Source organism: Gopherus evgoodei, chromosome 4, assembly GCF_007399415.2.
Source record: "Gopherus evgoodei ecotype Sinaloan lineage chromosome 4, rGopEvg1_v1.p, whole genome shotgun sequence".
Classification (NCBI taxonomy): domain Eukaryota; kingdom Metazoa; phylum Chordata; order Testudines; family Testudinidae; genus Gopherus; species Gopherus evgoodei.
In genome coordinates, this window is record NC_044325.1 from 117,891,176 (window position 1) to 117,910,895 (window position 19,720).

The following is a 19,720-nucleotide window of genomic DNA, read 5'->3' on the forward strand; positions in this document are numbered from 1 at the left end:
AGGATAGGATTATTCCAAAATTGTGTATAGAACATATGACAACACAAAACATTAAATCTACAAAGTTTACACGCATGACAAGTACATGTGATTAATTTATTGTGTGGTGATTGGTTTAAAGAACTTGCAAGCTCTGAAAAACTGAATTTCCACATTTACTGGCTATAGTTTAAACTCCAACTCTTTTATTGCATTTACACAGGTTTTACATTTATTTTTTTTTAAAATGTGGATATAAACAATGACTTAATTTACAGTTACAACGCTTACCACTCTTTTGTTGCAACAATTTTGGCTCCATTCTGCTCTGAAGAATACCGATTGCAAGGCAATATCTCAAATCCGCTGTCAGTTGCAAACATTCGTAAATAAATAAATACCTGAATGGGAATGACAAAGAAGATAGAGTACTGCTGTATTAAGTGCACGCAAAAAAAAGTAATGAAAACTTCTGTATCTTATGAGTCAAAAATGTCACTTTACAGTATTTGTTGCCTTTAGTTTGTCGACATTCTGGATTACAGATTTTAATTGCACATATTACCATAGAGAGGTTTATTTATTTATTTAATCCACCCGAGTTTGAAAGATTTGTAGATACACATAAATACCCTCCACACAGTGTCTTAATTAAATATATAGGAGTACCTCAGGCTGCAACAAAGACAAATTGGAAGGATAAAGTTCAATTTTTTATTAGTAACTTCCTATGGGAGTCAAATCTCCTTAGTTCTTAAGGGGAAACAGACAGCTATGTTTAGCCTTTGAGAATAGCCTCATTGTTTCTTTAAGGTAGAGTCCAGCTTTTTGATCATCAGACCAGATAGAGATACTACCCACAAGAGGACGAGAAGACTAGCTACTGGATTTCTTTTGATTGCTGGGTCAATTCTATGGGAGATGTTCTATTTGTCAGTTTTATCCAAAGGAAGCTTGTATAGTTTGTCAGACACTCTGGGAAAAGAGAATTTGTAATATGGCTCCTTCCATGTTTTACTATTTTTGCCAGATTTTGAGTACAGGAAACAATTCCATCTTTTTGGTTTTAAATAAAAAAAAAATATTTCCCTCTTTGGTCAGAGCTTTCTCCTCCTTGGGTTCCTTAGTCTGCCTCATCTAGTTTAGTCAGTGGGTTGACATCTGTCACAATGAGGTGCCCAATGAGAATTGGAAAATCTGAGATTTCTCCAGAGGCAGCAGTGGCTTCTTTTTCCAAAAAAAGAGATATTTGATTGTTTGCCCTACCTCTTTGTAGTCTGCAATTTGGTTTGCAAGAGGATACAGGTGGAAATCCTCCAGAGAATGTGAGGAAGGGAGCAACACCAGGAACTCCCAAAATGGTCTTGTCTAACTAAATTATAGGACTTTAGGATAGAACTCCAGGCCTCCAGAAAAGGAATGAAAAGACCTCTGTCCATGAGACCTGGGGGCTTTAACTTCCTGAAATACCTCTTCAGGGTGAGGACCAGTCACGGATTCTCTAACTGCCTAAGCAAGGGGAGGAGACAGAAGCACTGTTCTTGCTTCTTTGGAATCTGATCAGCTATGCCCAACCTGGTTGTAAGGAAGGCAGGACAAGGGCTGTATTATTCCATTATCACTCGACTAAGCTGAAGTGCTGGGAAATTGATCTTTACTAGCAGAGGCTTGAGGAAATTCAGGACGGGAAGTCTGAAAGAATATAAGCTGATATGTTTGAGTAGCACTTGAAGCAGGAGGCTGCCAAACAAAGATTGTGTGAATACAATCTGTCTCAGAACTGGGGAAAAACAAACAAACGACCTTTAAAACCAAGAAGAACCCCCTATCAATTCACGATGAAGTAAGAAGGGCAATCTTAGAACTTGCCAATGAAAAGAGTCATGTACAACCACATTGAAAGCATTTTCTCTCCCTTGACTGTCCTCCATTAGGAGCAGGAATGTCTGACTTGAATGGGTGGAGAAAACAAAATGATGGCCTTTGACAGACCAATTACAAAAGGAGACCATACACAGCAGGAAAAGCTTGACATCTAGAGTGGTATGTCTGCCTATGCATGATGGCAGCAAAGGAAATGTGTGTGTACTTTTATTTCTGGGAAAGTTTATTAGATAATCTTATTTTACTTTTACTTTTTTGAAGTTTAGGTTTTAAAATCTACAGATGAAAATGGGTACAAAGATAAGGCTACACAGTGGCTTTATTTTCTTTACTTCTCTTGTTCTTTCACTTATGTAATATTCAAAATACTCTTTAAAAGGCTACGAAAGCATTGAAATACATATTAGCACTCTGAAAACAATTATAAACAAACCTACATGTTCCTTGAACAACCTTTCCTGCATTTTGTTCTTGTTAAGAAAATAGTGCCGGGCCCAGTCACCTGACGTCAAGGACTTGAAGGCTTTTTCTAAGTGCTCATCTTTCTTAAAACGTTCAATCACCTCTTTCAACTCTTCCTGCCTTCCTTTTATAGGTCGAAACCTGAAATAAAAATAAAATCACTCTAAACCAACTGTTATTCATCCTTATTTAATCCTTTCACATATCTCATTCCATTGCTGACAAGAAATTTTGCACTAGGATTATTCAACTCTTAGCATCAAGGGGGCTACATATCATGTAGTCATGGTTAGGTCCCTCATTCCCAGAGCTCTGAAGCAGCTTAATGGAAACATTAACAAATGTTTAATCTGGAGAAAATTATAGTTTCTTAACTATATAGTAGATCTGGCTGAGGAAATTTAGATCCTGTAACGAAAAAAGATAGGTTATCATCTGTCATTCAGGGAGCAATGACCAAACAGGAAATATGATTTTAATGCTTTCATATCCCCTTCCCTTGCTACCAAACAACATAAATGCAAAAAAATCCAACAAAACCAACCAACCACCATAATCCTTTCCCCCTGTAATATTATAATGAGAACTACCTAGGATTTTGGTTTGTTATTGTATAATTTCATCCTCTTTCTCTATCTTCAGATCTACCACTAAGAGTAATGGGATGTTAACTGAAGTTAACACAAGAAACACAATCAGTTATTCTAAAGGCACAAATGGAAGAACACAATTACTTCAATACTTGGTTTGAGGATGGAGACTGCCTTAACCCAAACTTAGTGTTAACTGTTGCCTAAAGAAAATATGTAGTATATTGACTCTATAAAGCCCACTATAAACCTTATACCTTACTTTGCTACTAAGTGGGGAATTCTGTACCTAATGGTATCCAGCCCTTTATCCATCCCTTTTTTTAGGGAGCAATAATGCACATTTCTATAGCTTTAGAGTACACTTGCACCCACATGAAGAATAAATCTCAGTGTGTGTATATATATCTATATATAATACCTATTAAAAAAATAACCCACTCCAATGATTTTCAAGATTTTACTTTGTCCTAAGCTATGGTGTGTCCACCCTGAGAGAAAAAGTCTTTCCAAAGAAAGGGAATAAAGGAAACTGATTAGCCAAAATCACTAAAACACTGCATCTGAAAACCAATGTTAAACAAGAAACCAGGATAGCTTTCCCCCTAAATATTGAGGATTATAAGAAAGAGAAAGGCATACACCAACGAAATTCCTGGTGATAGAAAAGGCATTTCCATCTGTATTGGCTACAGGAGGCTGGGACTGTAAATGTCCAAGCAACGCAAATGCTATCCTTAGTAGCAAGTAAAAAATATCAAAGTTCATGCAGTCTCTGTAAGTGATTTCTGACAACCAACATGCCATGCAGCCCAAATTTTTGAGTACCTGGTATATGTCAGGGGACTGTTCCCACACAGGCCAAAAGAAAAAAGTTCTTTTGCAGGTGTTTTTGCCTCTAAATACCCATTCGTTTACATAAGACATCTCTGTTGCATAAGTGACCTATTAACAATTGTTGACCGAACCATACCCCTTTGGGGCAGAGGACTTTTCCTATAGGCCAACGAGAGGACATAGACATCTTATTTGAGGCTCATGGTTGTTTGAGTCTTCAATGGGGACCTACTGTAATTATTTTTGGTTTAGTTACCACTCAAATGGCGTATTTCATGTCAAAACAAGAACAAATATAGTCTGAGAAAACTCTTAGAGCTAATTTGGGTTAGAACATCAACAAGGCTAGGTGAGACCATTACATCCCATTAATTCTCTGAGGTGGGTCACTGAATTACTTGCACATCTTCATTTGTGCAAAAAAAAAAACAACAACAAAAAAAAAACCCAACACAACCTGCCAATCATGTATTCTCCAAGTATGCTTTACTTCCCGTTTGTTACTTGCCACAGAACAGAAGACATGAATATGCTATGCTCTACAATACAATTAATGAAATAAGTTGAATAAAAATCAAACAAATGATAACTTGAATCACTTTCTGCCTCAGGGGAAAAAAAAACAACCCATCATTCTTGTGTCCTTGATACAAGTGGGAGGCAGAAGAGGAAGACTTCATGTTAGTAATGGCACTTCTATTGGCACTGGAAACAACCAAACCCTTGTGGCTCTTTTATACTAGTGTGCTTTTCACTGGATCTCCATTTTGTGCTCCCTTGAAACATACTGATCTTTTTGTAGCATCCAAAGGATCTAAAGCCCCAGGGAATCTCACTGAGCAGAGAACTTGGCAAGGGACCTTTTGTAAGAGGAGACAGATCAGACAGACTAGCTTTGTAATGGTTGGGATGAAGTCTGATAAGGTGGCAAGATTTAGGTAAATACAGACACTCTCCTACAAAAAACAAAACAACTAATTATTCCATTTTTGGTTTATTGTGCCAAAAATCTGGAAGTGGACCTCTCATGGGGGGGGGGGGGGAGGGAGAGAAGAGAGCTGTCTCTTGAACAAGCTCTGAAGAGAGACCTCAACTTGGAGGAACAATGTAATCAGATTACTGAGGACATGCTTTTGCTCATTTTGTACACTAGAGAATTCTCCCTCAATACACATCTCACACAGAAGATGTTAAAAGGATAATTCCTTCCAGTATTCCCAAGATGCAAAAAAAGGGACTATACCTGGATTTAATAACCATACTTAACTGAGCCTTCTCAGATATAAGCATCAAATCATTCCAAATGGAGGATCCTAAATTGAAACAGCCTCTAATGTTAGAGTAGGACTTCTTGCTTGTTTTCTGCTTCATCTTTCCATTGTCTGATCAATTTCCTCAGTAAGCAGTGAGCTATGATTACTTGGCCAAAACTGTGAAGCACACCTAGCAACCACATTACCTGAAACACTATACACCAACAGTTTGCATACACCTTTAGTTGCAATGGATATGGCAGTATCTTCTCTGGTTTTCCCTGTCAGTTAGTCCTCAACTTTTATTGGTGAGCTGACTAAATGGCTTCAGCACTTTTATGGTTATTTAAACCAAAAACATAGTTACCCTCACAAGAGGCATCTATAGAATTGAGGACTACAGACAGAAGAGAAAATCATGAGTACTTACCTTAAAATTCTGTTTCTATGAAGATGATATCATGCAGGAGTCTCAGTCTTGGGTCTCTAGCATGAGTTATGAGGGAAAATTCCCCAGTTCTAAGATTTTTGGTCCTCTGAAGCACTTAGACCAGTTCAAGGACACTGCCTTACTAATTATTCTTCGATGCCCTGAAGGCTCCAGAACATTCGAGCCAGTTCCTTTTAAGAGAAGGAAGCAAGTAGTCCCCTAAACTCCAGATTGATAAAGGCAAAACAATTTAATTTACTCATATACTTTTTAAAAAGTAAATATATATCAAATACCACCACAGAAGTCAACCAGATAGGAAATAGAGGAAAGAGTGCCCATAGGGCAAATGCACAAGACATCCTTTCAATATTTAAAAACTCAAATTCAGAGGGGAAGCGGGTGGCTAGGTGAGTGAGAAGCCTACATAATATCTTTAGAGAAGCAGCATAATTCTCCCTTCTCTGAAGACACTATCAATGTAAGATTTTCACTTTTGGGGAATAAGTAGTTTGAGGGAAGTCCCAATACTCATGAAATAATTAAATACTGTAATAGGCAAAGCAAACAAGGAAAAATCCAATAAGTAAGTGAGAATGTGACTATAAAAAAGCCACAATGAAGTCTGATTTGCTGTAATTGGGGACGTATTAAAAAAAAGGCAAGCCTTATAAGCAGAGTTTGGGCTCTTCATACTACAAAAAACAGACTGAAGTTGTAGCTCCATCCTCAAGATCAAATCCGATCAAAAATACTTGAAAATATATGGATATAGGTAAAGGAACCACATGATCCTATGCCCATGACTGAAAATCTTCCTATAGTAGGCAATAGGAAGTGTTCTGTTTAGGACTGAAATACTGTCTTCAAGACACAAGACAGCTTCCCAGGCAATCAGTCTTTTAACATGTTGCTCTAACAACAGCATTACAAAGGAAATAAGAGGTAAAAACTAGAAAACTGATTGCATTTCCAAGGCTTTTCATCTGTTCCAAGAACCCTCCAGAGAGTCTTAAGTTAAGGGCTTGAAGAAGGGCCACTTTTCTGGGATGGACATGCAGGTGTTGGGGAAAAGTTAAACAAAACAAACATACCCCACATGGGAAGTCTCAAAAAAAAAAACAACTTATCCGGGCTAGGAAATGTTGTATGAGTCCATAGCAGCACCCTTTATGTAAAATCTGCTAGAAGATGAGTCAGTCTCTAGTTTACGAAGCATACTAACTCTAGGAGCTGAAGTAACTCCCATGTGGAAAGTGATCTTGTACACAAAGCACCGTAGCTCACAAATACAGAGTTAATCAAAAAAGCCTTCAACAGTTCTGTCAAACATAAAAGGCACCCTTTTAATGCTGAATCTGAAGCATCGAGATCAGATAGTTGTCTCATGACAGGCTGAAAAACATACATTGCCAAATTAAACTAAGATAAGTATAGGAAATTATATGCCAACAAGTGAAGCTATTTAAAAAGGAGTCTATGTGCAATTAAAAAGTCACCACAGATGGCTGAATCTCTTCTGAGATGTTGGGAATAGGGAGACCTGCTTGAGGACATCACACATACTTAAAACTGTATCTTGAATGTAATTAACTGTCAGCGAGTGTGCGTATCATTTGGCTTTGATGCATCTGTTTCCTCTTGGGATGGGTTTGGATTTTGAATATTACATTGTCACCCAATGAGACCAGCACTGTATGTGTTGAGAGTCTTATAAGAGACTCCATCTTGGTAATGCACAGAGAGAACTCTGGCACTTGCTAAACAAAGCAAGAAAACTTATTCTAACCTGATCTCAAGGAAAGAAGGATAGACAGACAGACACCAAATATTGGATCCAGATGCAGAAAAGCTAAACAAAAACCTCAAGCTTCCAGGAATCATGGGAACAAAGGGGAGAACAAGTATGTTTTATAGTCCAAGAGGTCTCCACAGATCTGAAATTGCCCATGACATCCTGACTCCACAGGTAAACTAGGAGCCTCATCTAGGGTGCTAACAAGTATTCATACTTTAGTGAAATGCCCATACCGCATCTGATCATAAGCAGCAGAGACAGACAGTGTTCTACCGAAGAAAGAATCTGGGATTTTAATTTGCCAAGGAAATTTCTCCAAGGGCCTAGTAGCAGGTCTGTAAAAAGCATTCTTCAATTAAATAGGGATGCACTAGGGAATCCAAAGGTCTTGAAATTCAGAGCCTCTCAAAAGGATAAGTGCAAAAAGCAAAACAAAAAACCCACCACATAAGCAAACAAACAGAAATCTTGAAACATGGAAAGAGATCAGAGAAATGTGCACAGCATGACAGTCTCCAAAATCTGAAAATGGAAGTAGGGCTTTTGAGGTGCTGCAAGCCTGTAAAACCATAATGCACAGAACCTGTACATTTGGGTAAACACCAAAAAAGATTTGCTGGTTCAAAAGCTGTATCCAGGGACTCCCGAAGCACATGGAGAATCAAGGAGGCTTCTTTTCAGGATGGTGACAAGACTCAGATGATAGTAAACAGTGCACAGCCATGATCCCCACGAATACACTGAGGGATTCTGGTTCCAGCAATATGAATCCATGATATTATAGAGAAATTGGGTGAGAGAATATCTTTTATTGGACCAACTTCTGTAGGTGAGAGAGGCAAGCTTTTGAGCTTACACAGAGCTCTTCTTCTGGTCTGGGAAATATACTCAAAGCATCACAGCTAAACAGAAGGTGAAACATATATACAAGGTGAAGTGACCTGTTAACACCACTCCAGAGGGAAAAAACCAACATGGCTACAATAGCACTTTATGGCATGCAGCACTGACTTCAATGGTGCCAACATGATGGAATTTCTAAACACGTTCTGTAAAAGCCTGTGGTCCAAGAATGTTCACAGACCAACTGCGTAGGTACTTTTGGAACCTGGTGATGTAAAATAACCTAAAAAGAAAACCTTAAGTGAACATAAAAACATGAGCTAAAGGAGAAAACTTTACTGATCCAAAAAGTAAGTGACTAGCTGAAAGCTAGAAAACAGAAAAAGATACCCAGCTTCTAAATAGAGGCTGCAGGGCGAACCAGAGCTGTGGTGGTTAGAACTTTAGGGCAGCTCCTGCAATAAGCTCCTTTGCCAGCTTTAGTTGGGGGACAGGGGAAAAACACAAAATAGAATGTTCTGGGTTCTCTGAGGCACATGATGTTGAAGCCTGCTGATTAAGACAGTCCCCTTGAGACAATCTACAACTGCCTCAAAGGGCCAAAAATCTCATGAGCTAAGGAGATTCCTGCATGACTCATGCTGGAGCCAAGAGAGCTAAGAATGAAAATTCTGCGTTGCTAGCATCTTTAAAGAAAGTCATTTCCCTTCTTCTGATGAGCTGGAGAATAGTAATATTTCAAATTACACTGTATAGTAAGTAGTTTTTTCTCATCAATGAGATCCCATAATAGCTGAGGCTGTTGTCATATGAAATCTGGCTATATGACTATCTTGTCCCAGTTTGGCCCTTATAACTGACAAGGCCGTATTAAGCAAAGCTGTCAAGAGAACAGCTGCAGAGAACTCAAAGTGCTCTCTCTCTCTCTCTGAAGTTTCTCTTACCTCAGGGTTACTTAAAGAATCTTGGAAGTCCAAGGTATAAAGCCAAGGGTCAGTGAGATACTTGCCTATAAAGGAAGTTAAAGGAGAGGTTCTGGTAAGTTCAGGAGTATAGTACCTTGATTAATTCAGTCACTGAGAGCAGTGAGTTTGAACAAAAAGGGTAAAACGATCCTGCAAGAGATACAGAATGGTGCTCCATATAGTGCACATATCTGACATGCTGCACTGGTGAATGAGGAAGTTATAAATTGCTACAGCTGCTTCTTAAAAAACAAACAGACTAGGGAAAATGAAGAGAAAGACATGTTGGAGGTTACCAAAAATTGCATCCCAAAGGTCTTTGCTTGAATGACAGGTACTTTATTCAGAAGAGAGTTTGCTTTGGGGACATGAAAACAGAATCTTATATTATATCAGTAGCACTACAGCATGACTGTAAGGACAAACAGTGTAAGGCTCTGGAGCACTGAAGACAATGCCACACAATGAATACAAAAATTCAGTTCCAAACACGAAATGTTTTTTAATTTACTTTTAAAATATATATGAAATAAAGAAGTAATATAATGCATGGTCTTCACACAGACAATATTTGTAAACTTCATAGTTTACAAAAGCTAGTGGTACTACTTTGAGATTTTTTTAAATCAAGTCTATTTCTGCACTTAATCTTCAATGCTGTCATTAAGAAAAGCCAACTTCTTAGCCTGCATGGCAAAATAAAAACTGTATCTTCAATGAATAACAAGGGGGAAACACCCCAATAATTTAGTCAGTTTCAGTTCAAGAAACCTATTGCAAAATTAAAACTCAAACTGATATGTTCAATCTTTAAATGTGTCTAAAATTTAAGCAGAAAAAGACCCTCAACCACATCATTTCATTGATTAGGGCAGCAAGTAAATGTTTTTCTGTTTTGACTAAGATATTCAGAGGTTATTTTGCTTTTCTTCTTAACTTCCATCTCCACTTCATAAATACAGTTTATCATTTCATTCTGCTCTTAGCACTCCAGTCCAACTACTGTGTGGAGATTCTTTTGAAGTTGCTATTCCTCCACTGAAAATCAACTGAATGTTACGATGTACCACTTATACAGGACTTCTGGAGAAACATGTTACCCAACACACCTGATACCTTAGACAACAGCAAATTAATTAAATCCGAAACAGCCATGTTGTCTTGCAGAAGAAAACCCCTCCCAATAATAAAGTAATGGAATTTATTGTTAGCAAGATAAAACCAAAGAATCAAAAAATTGGACAATGCACAGATTTTAGACCACCGTGGTTTTTCAAAATGAAACAAAGTTAACTTTCCATATCTAGATATTTCTAGGAATCTGGGTCTCAAGAATGCAGATAAACTTTGACATGAGACAGTAAATTGCTCTATAAAGGGGCTACTTACCAATTGTAAATCCATGTTCTCCAATGCATTACCGACACAGAGCCACAACTTAGGAATTGCGTGCTTAATTACATGACCATAGAATCATATTTAGCAAGACTTCACAGTTTGAGCATGTGCGCAAATTCCATCACATTCTAGGATTCACTAGCCAAGGGTCTAAATATGCCAGTCCTCTAATGGTTCCTGGAATTCCTCTACTTATAGAAGCCTTATTTAGAATTGGGCTTTGAAGTAGATGGGAGATTCAGTGTGGCTCTGTGGAGGCAATGAATTTTTTAGAACAAGATTTACTGTTGGTAGCCCATCCATTTTGCTTCTCCATGCTGCTATCTCCATAGAACTCTACTGTATGAAACATTAACAAGCAGTGAATTCCTTGAGGTGGGGGCTGAGGTGCTCTGCAAAGTTAAACAACAACTGAAGCACTGCTCTCCTGAAATCAGAATGTGTTCTTTAAGCAATGATGAGAGAATGTGTGGGTGTGAGTGAAGTCCACATAACATTCCTAAAGATTTCAGATAAGGGCTCACTGTGGAGCTATACCATTTGGAAAGCCAGCTACCTAGCCCCCTAAATCCAGGAGATCTTCAGATGCAATGAGAATCAATGAGTTCATAACATTATTAAATGCAGTCTTATCCATTCAGAAAACCTGACCTCTAGCTTTTTCTCCAATGGGAAAAATGGTTTCACTTTCTAAATACCTTAGTGCCACCTAAGTAGTAGATGACCGCTCTCACCATCCAAGATGTGACTCTATGAAGCTTTGGGAAAGAGACAGCAATACTGACACACTGAGAAGACAGTCTAATACCATTAATGTGAAAATTTAGAATGAGACTTCAAAACTGCCTTGTCCCTGCTCAATGCTGTAGAAGGTGGGTTGACTGCCAAGGCTTGTAACTTCATGATGCTCATGGTCACGGAGGAGGCCACCGGAAAGGACACCTTCAGTGAGAGGCGGTATAGTGAGCAAGAATCCAGATGAATGGGCCCTTCTACAGGTTTAACTAACACCAAAGTCAAGTCTCCCATCAGTTAGGTTTCACAATGGGAGAATACTAGTTTGTAAGACCCTTTAAAAAGTGTTTCACAAAATACCATGGACCATAAGCAGACCTTAGCCATAGCTAAAAATAGCTAAGGGTGGCTTTTACAGCAAAGAGAAAGCCCAATACAACTGGATCCAGACAAACCTCTTAAACTGGCTCAATTGGCAGCATAACACTTCCTACCATATGGCTATTTGGACTCCAGTAGGACAATCTTGGATTTCTCAATCAAGCAGAAGACATCTTGACCTAGAAACCCATCAGCAATATTGCCAAGTGAAATCACTGGAGGTCTGGGTGAGCTACTCTACCATTCAGCTGGGACAAAAAAAATCTTCACTCTGGAGAAGTGACTAGATGACTTCTGGACAGCAACTCTAGGAACTAAACCTGACATGCCTGATCCTGTTGAACCTTCCTCAGTATCTTGGGGAAAAAGGAAAAAAAAAAAAAAAAAACCAAGAAGGAGTAAAGAAGACTTCTTTCTTACTACAAAAGGCAGAACATCTGATATGCATTGTGATCTCAAGTAGCATTTCAGACACTTGACTTGGCATATAACAAGGCATCCGTATCTGGATGACCACTTGGTAACTATCATATGATCAACTCAGAATCTGAGTGATCTCTTATGCAGATCTGTAGGATGCCAACTCAGATTGTCAAGTGAGGTATTGTTTGTGCCAGCCATATGCAGAGCAGAGTGCCCCCCTTTGTTTCAGATGCATCACTCTCACAGACTGATTGCCTCCTGACTCAGAGGTGACACAGCACTACCCTTTCTAGTGCAGAAGAGTACAGCTCAGATTAAAGGCTACAGTTAATCTCAACAGAAGGGCACCCCCTTCAAGACACAGTCTAGCACTGTGCTGCATCAAGAGTCTGCTGAGAGAGGAGGATATCAGCATGTCAAGCTGAGAACACTTGTTCTGTACAGTTTCCATCACCCTTGCAAGGATCACATCTGCAGCAACACAAAAGAAGTGACGACATGTAGGTGACCATCAGGCTGAACATTTGCAAATAAAAATCCCATTGACTGTTCTGGGCTGGATTTAGCTGGGTCTACTTCCTGGATCAGATCTCTGATATTCTGAGATAAGCAAGCTAGAGCCCTTGCAGAATCTATTGTATCCCCTACAAAGCTCAGAGCCTAAATTGAGACCAAAATTTATTTACTTTCAGACAGAGAGAAAGCAAGCCCCCTACTTGCCCCACGTTAGAAGCTACTCTGCTGTACAACTGAGGTCCTATGAGCCAGACAAGCTATAAATACATCTGCAGGTCTCAACAAAGCAGATCAGCTACACCACCATCAAGCACTTGGTGAATACAGAAGGAGCTGCTGCCAGCCCAAAGCTCAACATCTTATACTAGTAGTGCTTGCTGCCTGCCATGAACCTAAAGTAAAGTAGTACTTATGTCTACCTTACTGAGACAGGGAAACAAGAATCTTGAAAGCCAAGGGCCCTAAACTAGTCCTGAGAGTTGAGGATAGGAATTATGCTCCCTAACAAAACCATGTGGAATCTGGATTTCCTTAGGTATTATTCAATCTGAAAGTGGCCAGAATAGGCTGTAGGCTACTGAGTCTTTTGGAAAGTGAAAAATATCAGGAGAAAGGTTTTGGCACCACATCTACAGAGTTCCCATTTTCAACAGAAAGTCAATACTACTTTTTCCAGCAGTGTGTGAGAAGGATGCCTAAAAAGAGCTTGGGTTTTGGCATGATTTCAAACTAAAGGTGCATCCCTGTTTGACTGTGTGTAAGATTCAGTCTGAAGAAATGGCTTGCCCCCTCTCCCCTCCCCCCCCCCCAAAAAAAAAGAAGTGTTACCACACAAGAGTAAAAGAGGGGAAAGGGTGAAAAATCTAAGTCTTACAACTGGTTATGAGTCGCATCCTTAGATACACTCTAGATGCATTACATACTGCCATAGCAGTAGAGGAGGAAGCCTTTCCTCCTCCAATGGGGATGGAAAGCCTTCCAAGACTGTCTGGGTCCTGTGCCAGGCAGCTCCAGAAGAGTACTCTCGAAACTGCAACATTTGGAACCAGAAGACACCTTTTAGGAGCCAAGTGATCCAAATTTAGAAAACCTGGCTGTGGGTCTGCTGGTCTTCAGTTTCTTTAAGGCGTCGTCGGTCCCTTAGAAGACTGAATTCATTATTTTGCCTTCGGCCTGTGCCAAAAGTTCAAAATTCTACAGCCAAAGAGATCTCCCGCAAGACAGACTGGCATGGTCAAAACCAAACAGCTTCACTGGACATGTAAAAGGGGACCCTCAGCAAATGCCTACATAGACTTATTGGTCTTCAAAGACGTTGAGGAACTTTTTTGGTCCATTAGAATAAATTCGGCCTAAAAGGCCATCCTAAACTATAATGAAGACTTACATGGGGGCATGACAGCCTGGCAGTGAGAGGCCTTGAGCATCAGGACTGCAGAGAAATAACCTATTAGGCATACCTAACTGCGGGATGTTTTGTTTCCCAGGGTAGATGCCATTTTCCCAGCTTCTGATTTATCATTTGCAGCCAAAACTACAAGCGAGCATATGGAAGAATATTGAGAGTAGCTCAAATTCCTCTCTAGTTCTTGGTCCAAAGCACATGATTTCCTAGAAACCAAGGCAGCCGAGACAGACTGGTTGCAGACCTCTTCAGCCAGTTCCAGCAGACTTTAACTGATAGACAAAACTACTTTCCTTTGGAGATTCAAGATGTTAAAATAATGTGTTATTTCTGGACAAAGTCACTAAATGGATCTCCAGAGCTATCAGTTCATCAAGTCCTCTGTAACACCAGGCCCTTCAGAAGAAAGGAGGAAGTGGGTAAGAGCCTCATCAGAGGATGTGGTAGAAAGGTAAACTTCTCAGAACTGGCCTCCCAGTTTCTCTTTTAGGCCTGGTCGTGTGTATGTACGCGTGTGTGTGGATACGCAACATCAGCTACAGGAATACCGTAGCGGAAGTCGACGTATCTTAATTTCAACTTATCTCCCACCCTCACAGTGTGGGATCAACAGTCGCGGCTCCCCTGTCTACTCCGCTACCGCCGCTCACTCTGGTGGAGTTCCGGAGTTGACGGGAGAGCGTTCAGGGATCGATATATCATGTCTCATCTAGACGTGATATATTGATCCCTGATAAATTGATCGCTATCTGCCGATCTGGCAGGTAGTCTGGACGTACCCTTAGAAGCGTTTGACATCATCAAGCAGAACTACTAATTGTGAGGGCTAAGGTCAGGGAATACAGAGAAGACTGCCTTCTACAAAGAAAATGACCTGTTTCATCATCACTCCCTGGAGAAATCACTAACTCAGGAGGCAGAGGATCAAAGGCCTAAAAGCCCTAAGATGCACAATAACCATACGGAGAAAAGCCTACGTAAGATTTAAACTCTGAAGCTGCCTAAGATGACATTTAATGCTCCATAGATGCTCCAGTACAGAAAACTAGGCTCCTTTTTACATAGCGCTGAAGTGAAAAAAAACCTGTTTTTCTTGGTTTCAAGAAGTTCAAATCACCAAAATTAGATTCAGTAAGAACTGTGATTAAATGGATTTGAAAGTGACACCAGTTTGCTCCACAAACATGGCACTCATAGCATCAAAGTCCTATTTGCAAAGCTCTGGGAAATGCTGAGGTACAGAGAAAATCTCACCTGAACCATTCTGATAAACCCTGAAGGTGAAGTAGTAGGAGCTTGGTACTATGATAATCTGAGTCTCCAATATCTCATCTATTGGAGTATTCAAAGGACACTGACTTCTGGTGCTTTAGTCAGATGGATCCATCTTGCCATAGATGACCAGTCCACCTGCTTCTATTCTTCTTGTGATCCCAATATAGGTGACTTCTCCAAATTCTAGGAGTCTGTCTGGATGCTTATCAGAGCACCATTTCCTCTTCAAAACATCAACCAACTACTGCTCAAAAGGATTTGGTGATTCACATGGCATATGTGGGGCTCTGAGGAGGTATGGTCATGAGAATACTGCATTAATGTGATTAAAGTTTCTAACTAAATCCAGACATATTATTTCAGACTTCATATTCTTTCACTAATATTTTAGAGAAAATAATAAAATCACCAGCATCATATAATACACAATTCACCACACTTATTTTCTATTTGACAGCAGTAGCTCAGTCAACAGGGGCTGGGGGAAGGCAAAAAGAGGAAAGGGAAAATTTAATTTAAATGTTTTACTAAGACTTTTAAAGATGTCTTGCCCGCCCAATGATTTCTGGGCAAATAACAAATCCTTAAAGAATCTTTAATTGCTAAATCAGACCCACAGAGAAAATTTATATATAACACAAGATATTTGTATATTTATCCAGTTGCAGCAGAAAATAGCATCTTGGTTTCCAGAGATGTAAGGGAAAGTTGATCTTCGATTAGCCTTGTGCTGTACTGTTTACATAAATACAAACCTTGTAACCATACGCAAATTAACAGATACAAAACCTCTTCAAGATTACTGTAGAATATTTGTGACATAACTATTTGCATAGCAGCCTCCTCTCAACTTGCCTGAAGGAAAAAAAGTGCATTTTCTACCATGACTGGATGTTTTGCTTTAGACACACTTTAATATACATGGTGTAATGTTTGCAAGACCTCTTAACACTGAAGTTGAAGACGTTCCAGAATTAAGAGTTGTGAAACTAATTTAATTTCTACTATCATGGCATGTCCTGGTACCAGTGTTTCTTATTCTCTGAACAATTATCTAGTCATTCTGCATCTGAAGTTTTTTACCTCATAAGACAATGCAAAACAAGAAAAACACCTTACTAGATAAAAGCAACAAAATCCAAGCTGTCTGGCCATGACAATAACCAGATGTGACCAAGAGAAGCTAAATAAGAACTATGCTGATGCCTTTATTTTAATTCATTGCAATAAGACACTTTCTCAACAGAACTGGGAAAATGTGTTTCTGACGGAAGCTTTATGCATCACCAAAATGTTTCTCACACTGCTTCAAATTTAATAACTATTACCCTTGAAGTCTAATTGCACACTGCCTGTAACACTGTTTTACAGGCCTGAGAAAGGAAGAACTACATGGTGATAGTCTTTGTTTCACAGCCATTTGTTTGAAATCAGTAACATCTTAAAACAAACAAAAAACTGAAGAAACGTAGTTTGCTCGTTGTAATCTTATAACCAGAAAATATTACACATTTATGAAGTTGGCATGTCAATCATAAAATAAAGAAAGGAGAAATAATTTCTCTGCACGATCATTGCTTTGACAGGAAGCTACAGAATCATGTATACACCTATCTCCTTCATCTGACTTCCTATGCAATAAAACGAGGGCGTCTTTAACTGCAGTTGCATCTGTAACCAGCTGGGGCAACTACACAGATGCTCAATACTGCAGTAACAAGGACCTTAAGAATACTTACCTAAATAGGATGCCATTCTAACCAATACCCTGAAATACACCTGAAGAATGAAAGCATTCCTTAAATGGCAGAAGGATGGATGCTGAGTTCTGAAAATGCAGCTTTTTAGAATGGGTCTGCAGATTTCAAGCATTTGTTAACACACCACTGCACCAATATAACGCTAATGTGTAAGGCCTTACTAGTAGTGCATTAATTTTTATTGCATGACAACATGGATTAATTAAGCATTCATATTGGTCAACCTGTTTTTCTACATCCAAGACATATTCGACGTAGTAAAATACAGCAATGATCTAGTAATGTGATTGTATATAAATAATCGCGCTTAGATAAAAAATTATTCTAACATAATGGTCAAATATTCTGGATCTTCAATAAATCAAAACAAAACTTTACCCAAGTTTGAATTATCTGATTAATTTCTATTTGTAATAAAGTTCTAACTGAGATCAAGGCCCCGTTGTGTTTATACAATGCCTAACACAAAATAAGAGAGAGTTCCTCCCATGATTATATGTATTTTTGGTAAGCATACAGAATTACAACTACTGCAATAAAAGTCCATACACGGACAACAATTTAACAGGATGTTACAGACTGTGTATAATCTGTGGAATTTCTGAAAAATAGGAATAAACACTCAAAAACCAGACACTGATCCACACCAATTTTAGGTTCAAGTTTTCAGGAAGATGTGTGTCTAAGTACAAATGTATACGCCTGACTTGGGTGCAAAGTCCCAAGTGTGCACATGTATATAGGCATGCATATAGACAATCTGAATTGCATCACTCTAGGGGGATTTTGCATGCACTTGTTTGCGATTATTGGCCTCAATGCCAACAACATTTAAATGGTCACACTAGGCCTTTTAATACATCAGAGACTGAAGGAAGCCCAGCACCTGAAGTAACAAAAATTTTACTTTTACCACCAAACATCATTTCAAAAGGCTAATAATATAACCCCTTCTGAACTGATTAATGTAACCGTTACCTAGATTAAGAAACTTTCTACTAAGTTCCTGCTCAATAATGGAACTTGACAACGGGTTTAATGGAAATACCAACTACAGTGGTGCAGCTACATGTTGCTACCATGCTCTGAGTGCCATTTACCAGAGCAGCACCACTCTGAAGGCTAAAGTTACCCAACAGAACAGGAATATAAAAACAGATACTACCATTTAGTAAATTTCTACAGATATGCAAGAAATTCCTCATTTACCCTTTACTGTCTACATCACTAAGATGATTACTTCTCTGCTAAGTAAATAAAGACAAACAAAGTTACCTAGTATTCATTTTGTGTGTCTGAAAACCTAAATAGGGATCAAGAACCAAACTAGTTGCTAGGTCATCATTTTCACACAGCTCCTTGGCAGACATTCCAGAGGAAGGCACATAGCGACTTTGGCCCTCAAATCCTGAAGCACCACTACCTACAAAAAAGCAAAAAACACCAGGGTTACTTAAATAGAAAACTATTCAGTTTTACAGTATCCTCTCTAAAAGGGCACCGCCACCAAGGATACCAGCAGCAACAAGAAGTGCGAGGCACTGCACTGGTGCAGGCCTGGCTTGGATGCCCTCAATCAGCTGGGACACCAGCTAAAGTAAGGGCTTGTCTACATCAGAAAGTTGCAGCGCTGGTGAGGGAGTTACAGCGCTGCAACTTTGAAGGTGTACACATCTGCAGGGCACCACCAGCGCTGCAACTCCCTGTTTGCAGCGCTGGCCGTACTCCCGTTTTGTCTCGGGTGTAGAGGATCCAGCGCTGGTGATCCAGCGCTGGTAATCCAATGTAGACAGTTACCAGCGCTTTTCTTGACCTCCGTGGAAGGAGGAAGCCTCTGGTAATCAAGCTGGTCTCCTTTCCCGGTTTGCTCTCTCGTTCCCGGAACCCCGAGCAAGCAGGTCTCCTTCCCTGCGGTTTGCAGGGTGGCTCCGGGAACGCGAGAGCAAACCGCGGGGAAGCTGGTCTCCTTTCCCGGTTTGCTCTCTCGTTCCCCGAACCGCCGAGCCGCCGAGCAAGCGGTTCTCCTTCCCTGCGGTTTGCAGGGTGGCTCCGGGAACGCGAGAGCAAACCGCAGCGAAGCTGGTCTCCTTTCCCGGTTTGCTCTCTCGTTCCCCGAACCGCCGAGCAAGCGGTTCTCCTTCCCTGCGGTTTGCAGGGTGGCTCCGGGAACGCGAGAGCAAACCGCGGCAAAGCTGGTCTCCTTTCCCGGTTTGCTCTCTCGTTCCCGGAGCCACCCTGCAAACCGCAGGGAAGGAGAACCACTTGCTCGGCGGTTCGGGGAACGAGAGAGCAAACCGGGAAAGGAGACCAGCTTCGCCGCGGTTTGCTCTCGCGTTCCCGGAGCCACCCTGCAAACCGCAGGGAAGGAGAACCGCTTGCTCGGCAGTTCGGGGAACGAGAGAGCAAACCGGGAAAGGAGACCAGCTTCGCCGCGGTTTGCTCTCGCGTTCCCGGAGCCACCCTGCAAACCACAGGGAAGGAGAACCGCTTGCTCGGCGGTTCCGGGAACGAGAGAGCAAACCGGAAAGGAGACCAGCTTCGCCGCGGTTTGCTCTCGCGTTCCCGGAGCCACCCTGCAAACCGCAGGGAAGGAGACCTGCTTGCTTGGGGTTCCGGGAACGAGAGAGCAAACCGCGGCGAAGCTGGTCTCCTTCCCCGGCTTGCTCTCTCGTTCCCGGAACCCAGAGCAAGCAGGTCTCCTTCCCTGCGGTTTGCAGGGTGGCTCCGGGAACGCGAGAGCAAACCGCGGCGAAGCTAGTCTCCTTTCCCGGTTTGCTCTCTCGTTC

At 40.5% G+C, this 19,720-nt stretch overlaps 1 protein-coding gene across 1 annotated transcript in view; it reads right to left on the bottom strand.

Moving 5' to 3' along the window:
- Window positions 1-19,720, bottom strand: part of KMT5B (lysine methyltransferase 5B) — a 60,240-nt gene that overhangs the window by 20,857 nt on the left and 19,663 nt on the right. Inside the window, exons 3-5 of the mRNA XM_030560716.1 lie at window positions 18,210-18,357; window positions 2,301-2,466; window positions 271-380 (exon numbers count right to left, since the gene is read on the bottom strand). Of these exons, the coding sequence (XP_030416576.1) occupies window positions 271-380; window positions 2,301-2,466; window positions 18,210-18,357 (424 nt within the window). The remainder of the gene's footprint in view (window positions 1-270; window positions 381-2,300; window positions 2,467-18,209; window positions 18,358-19,720) is intronic.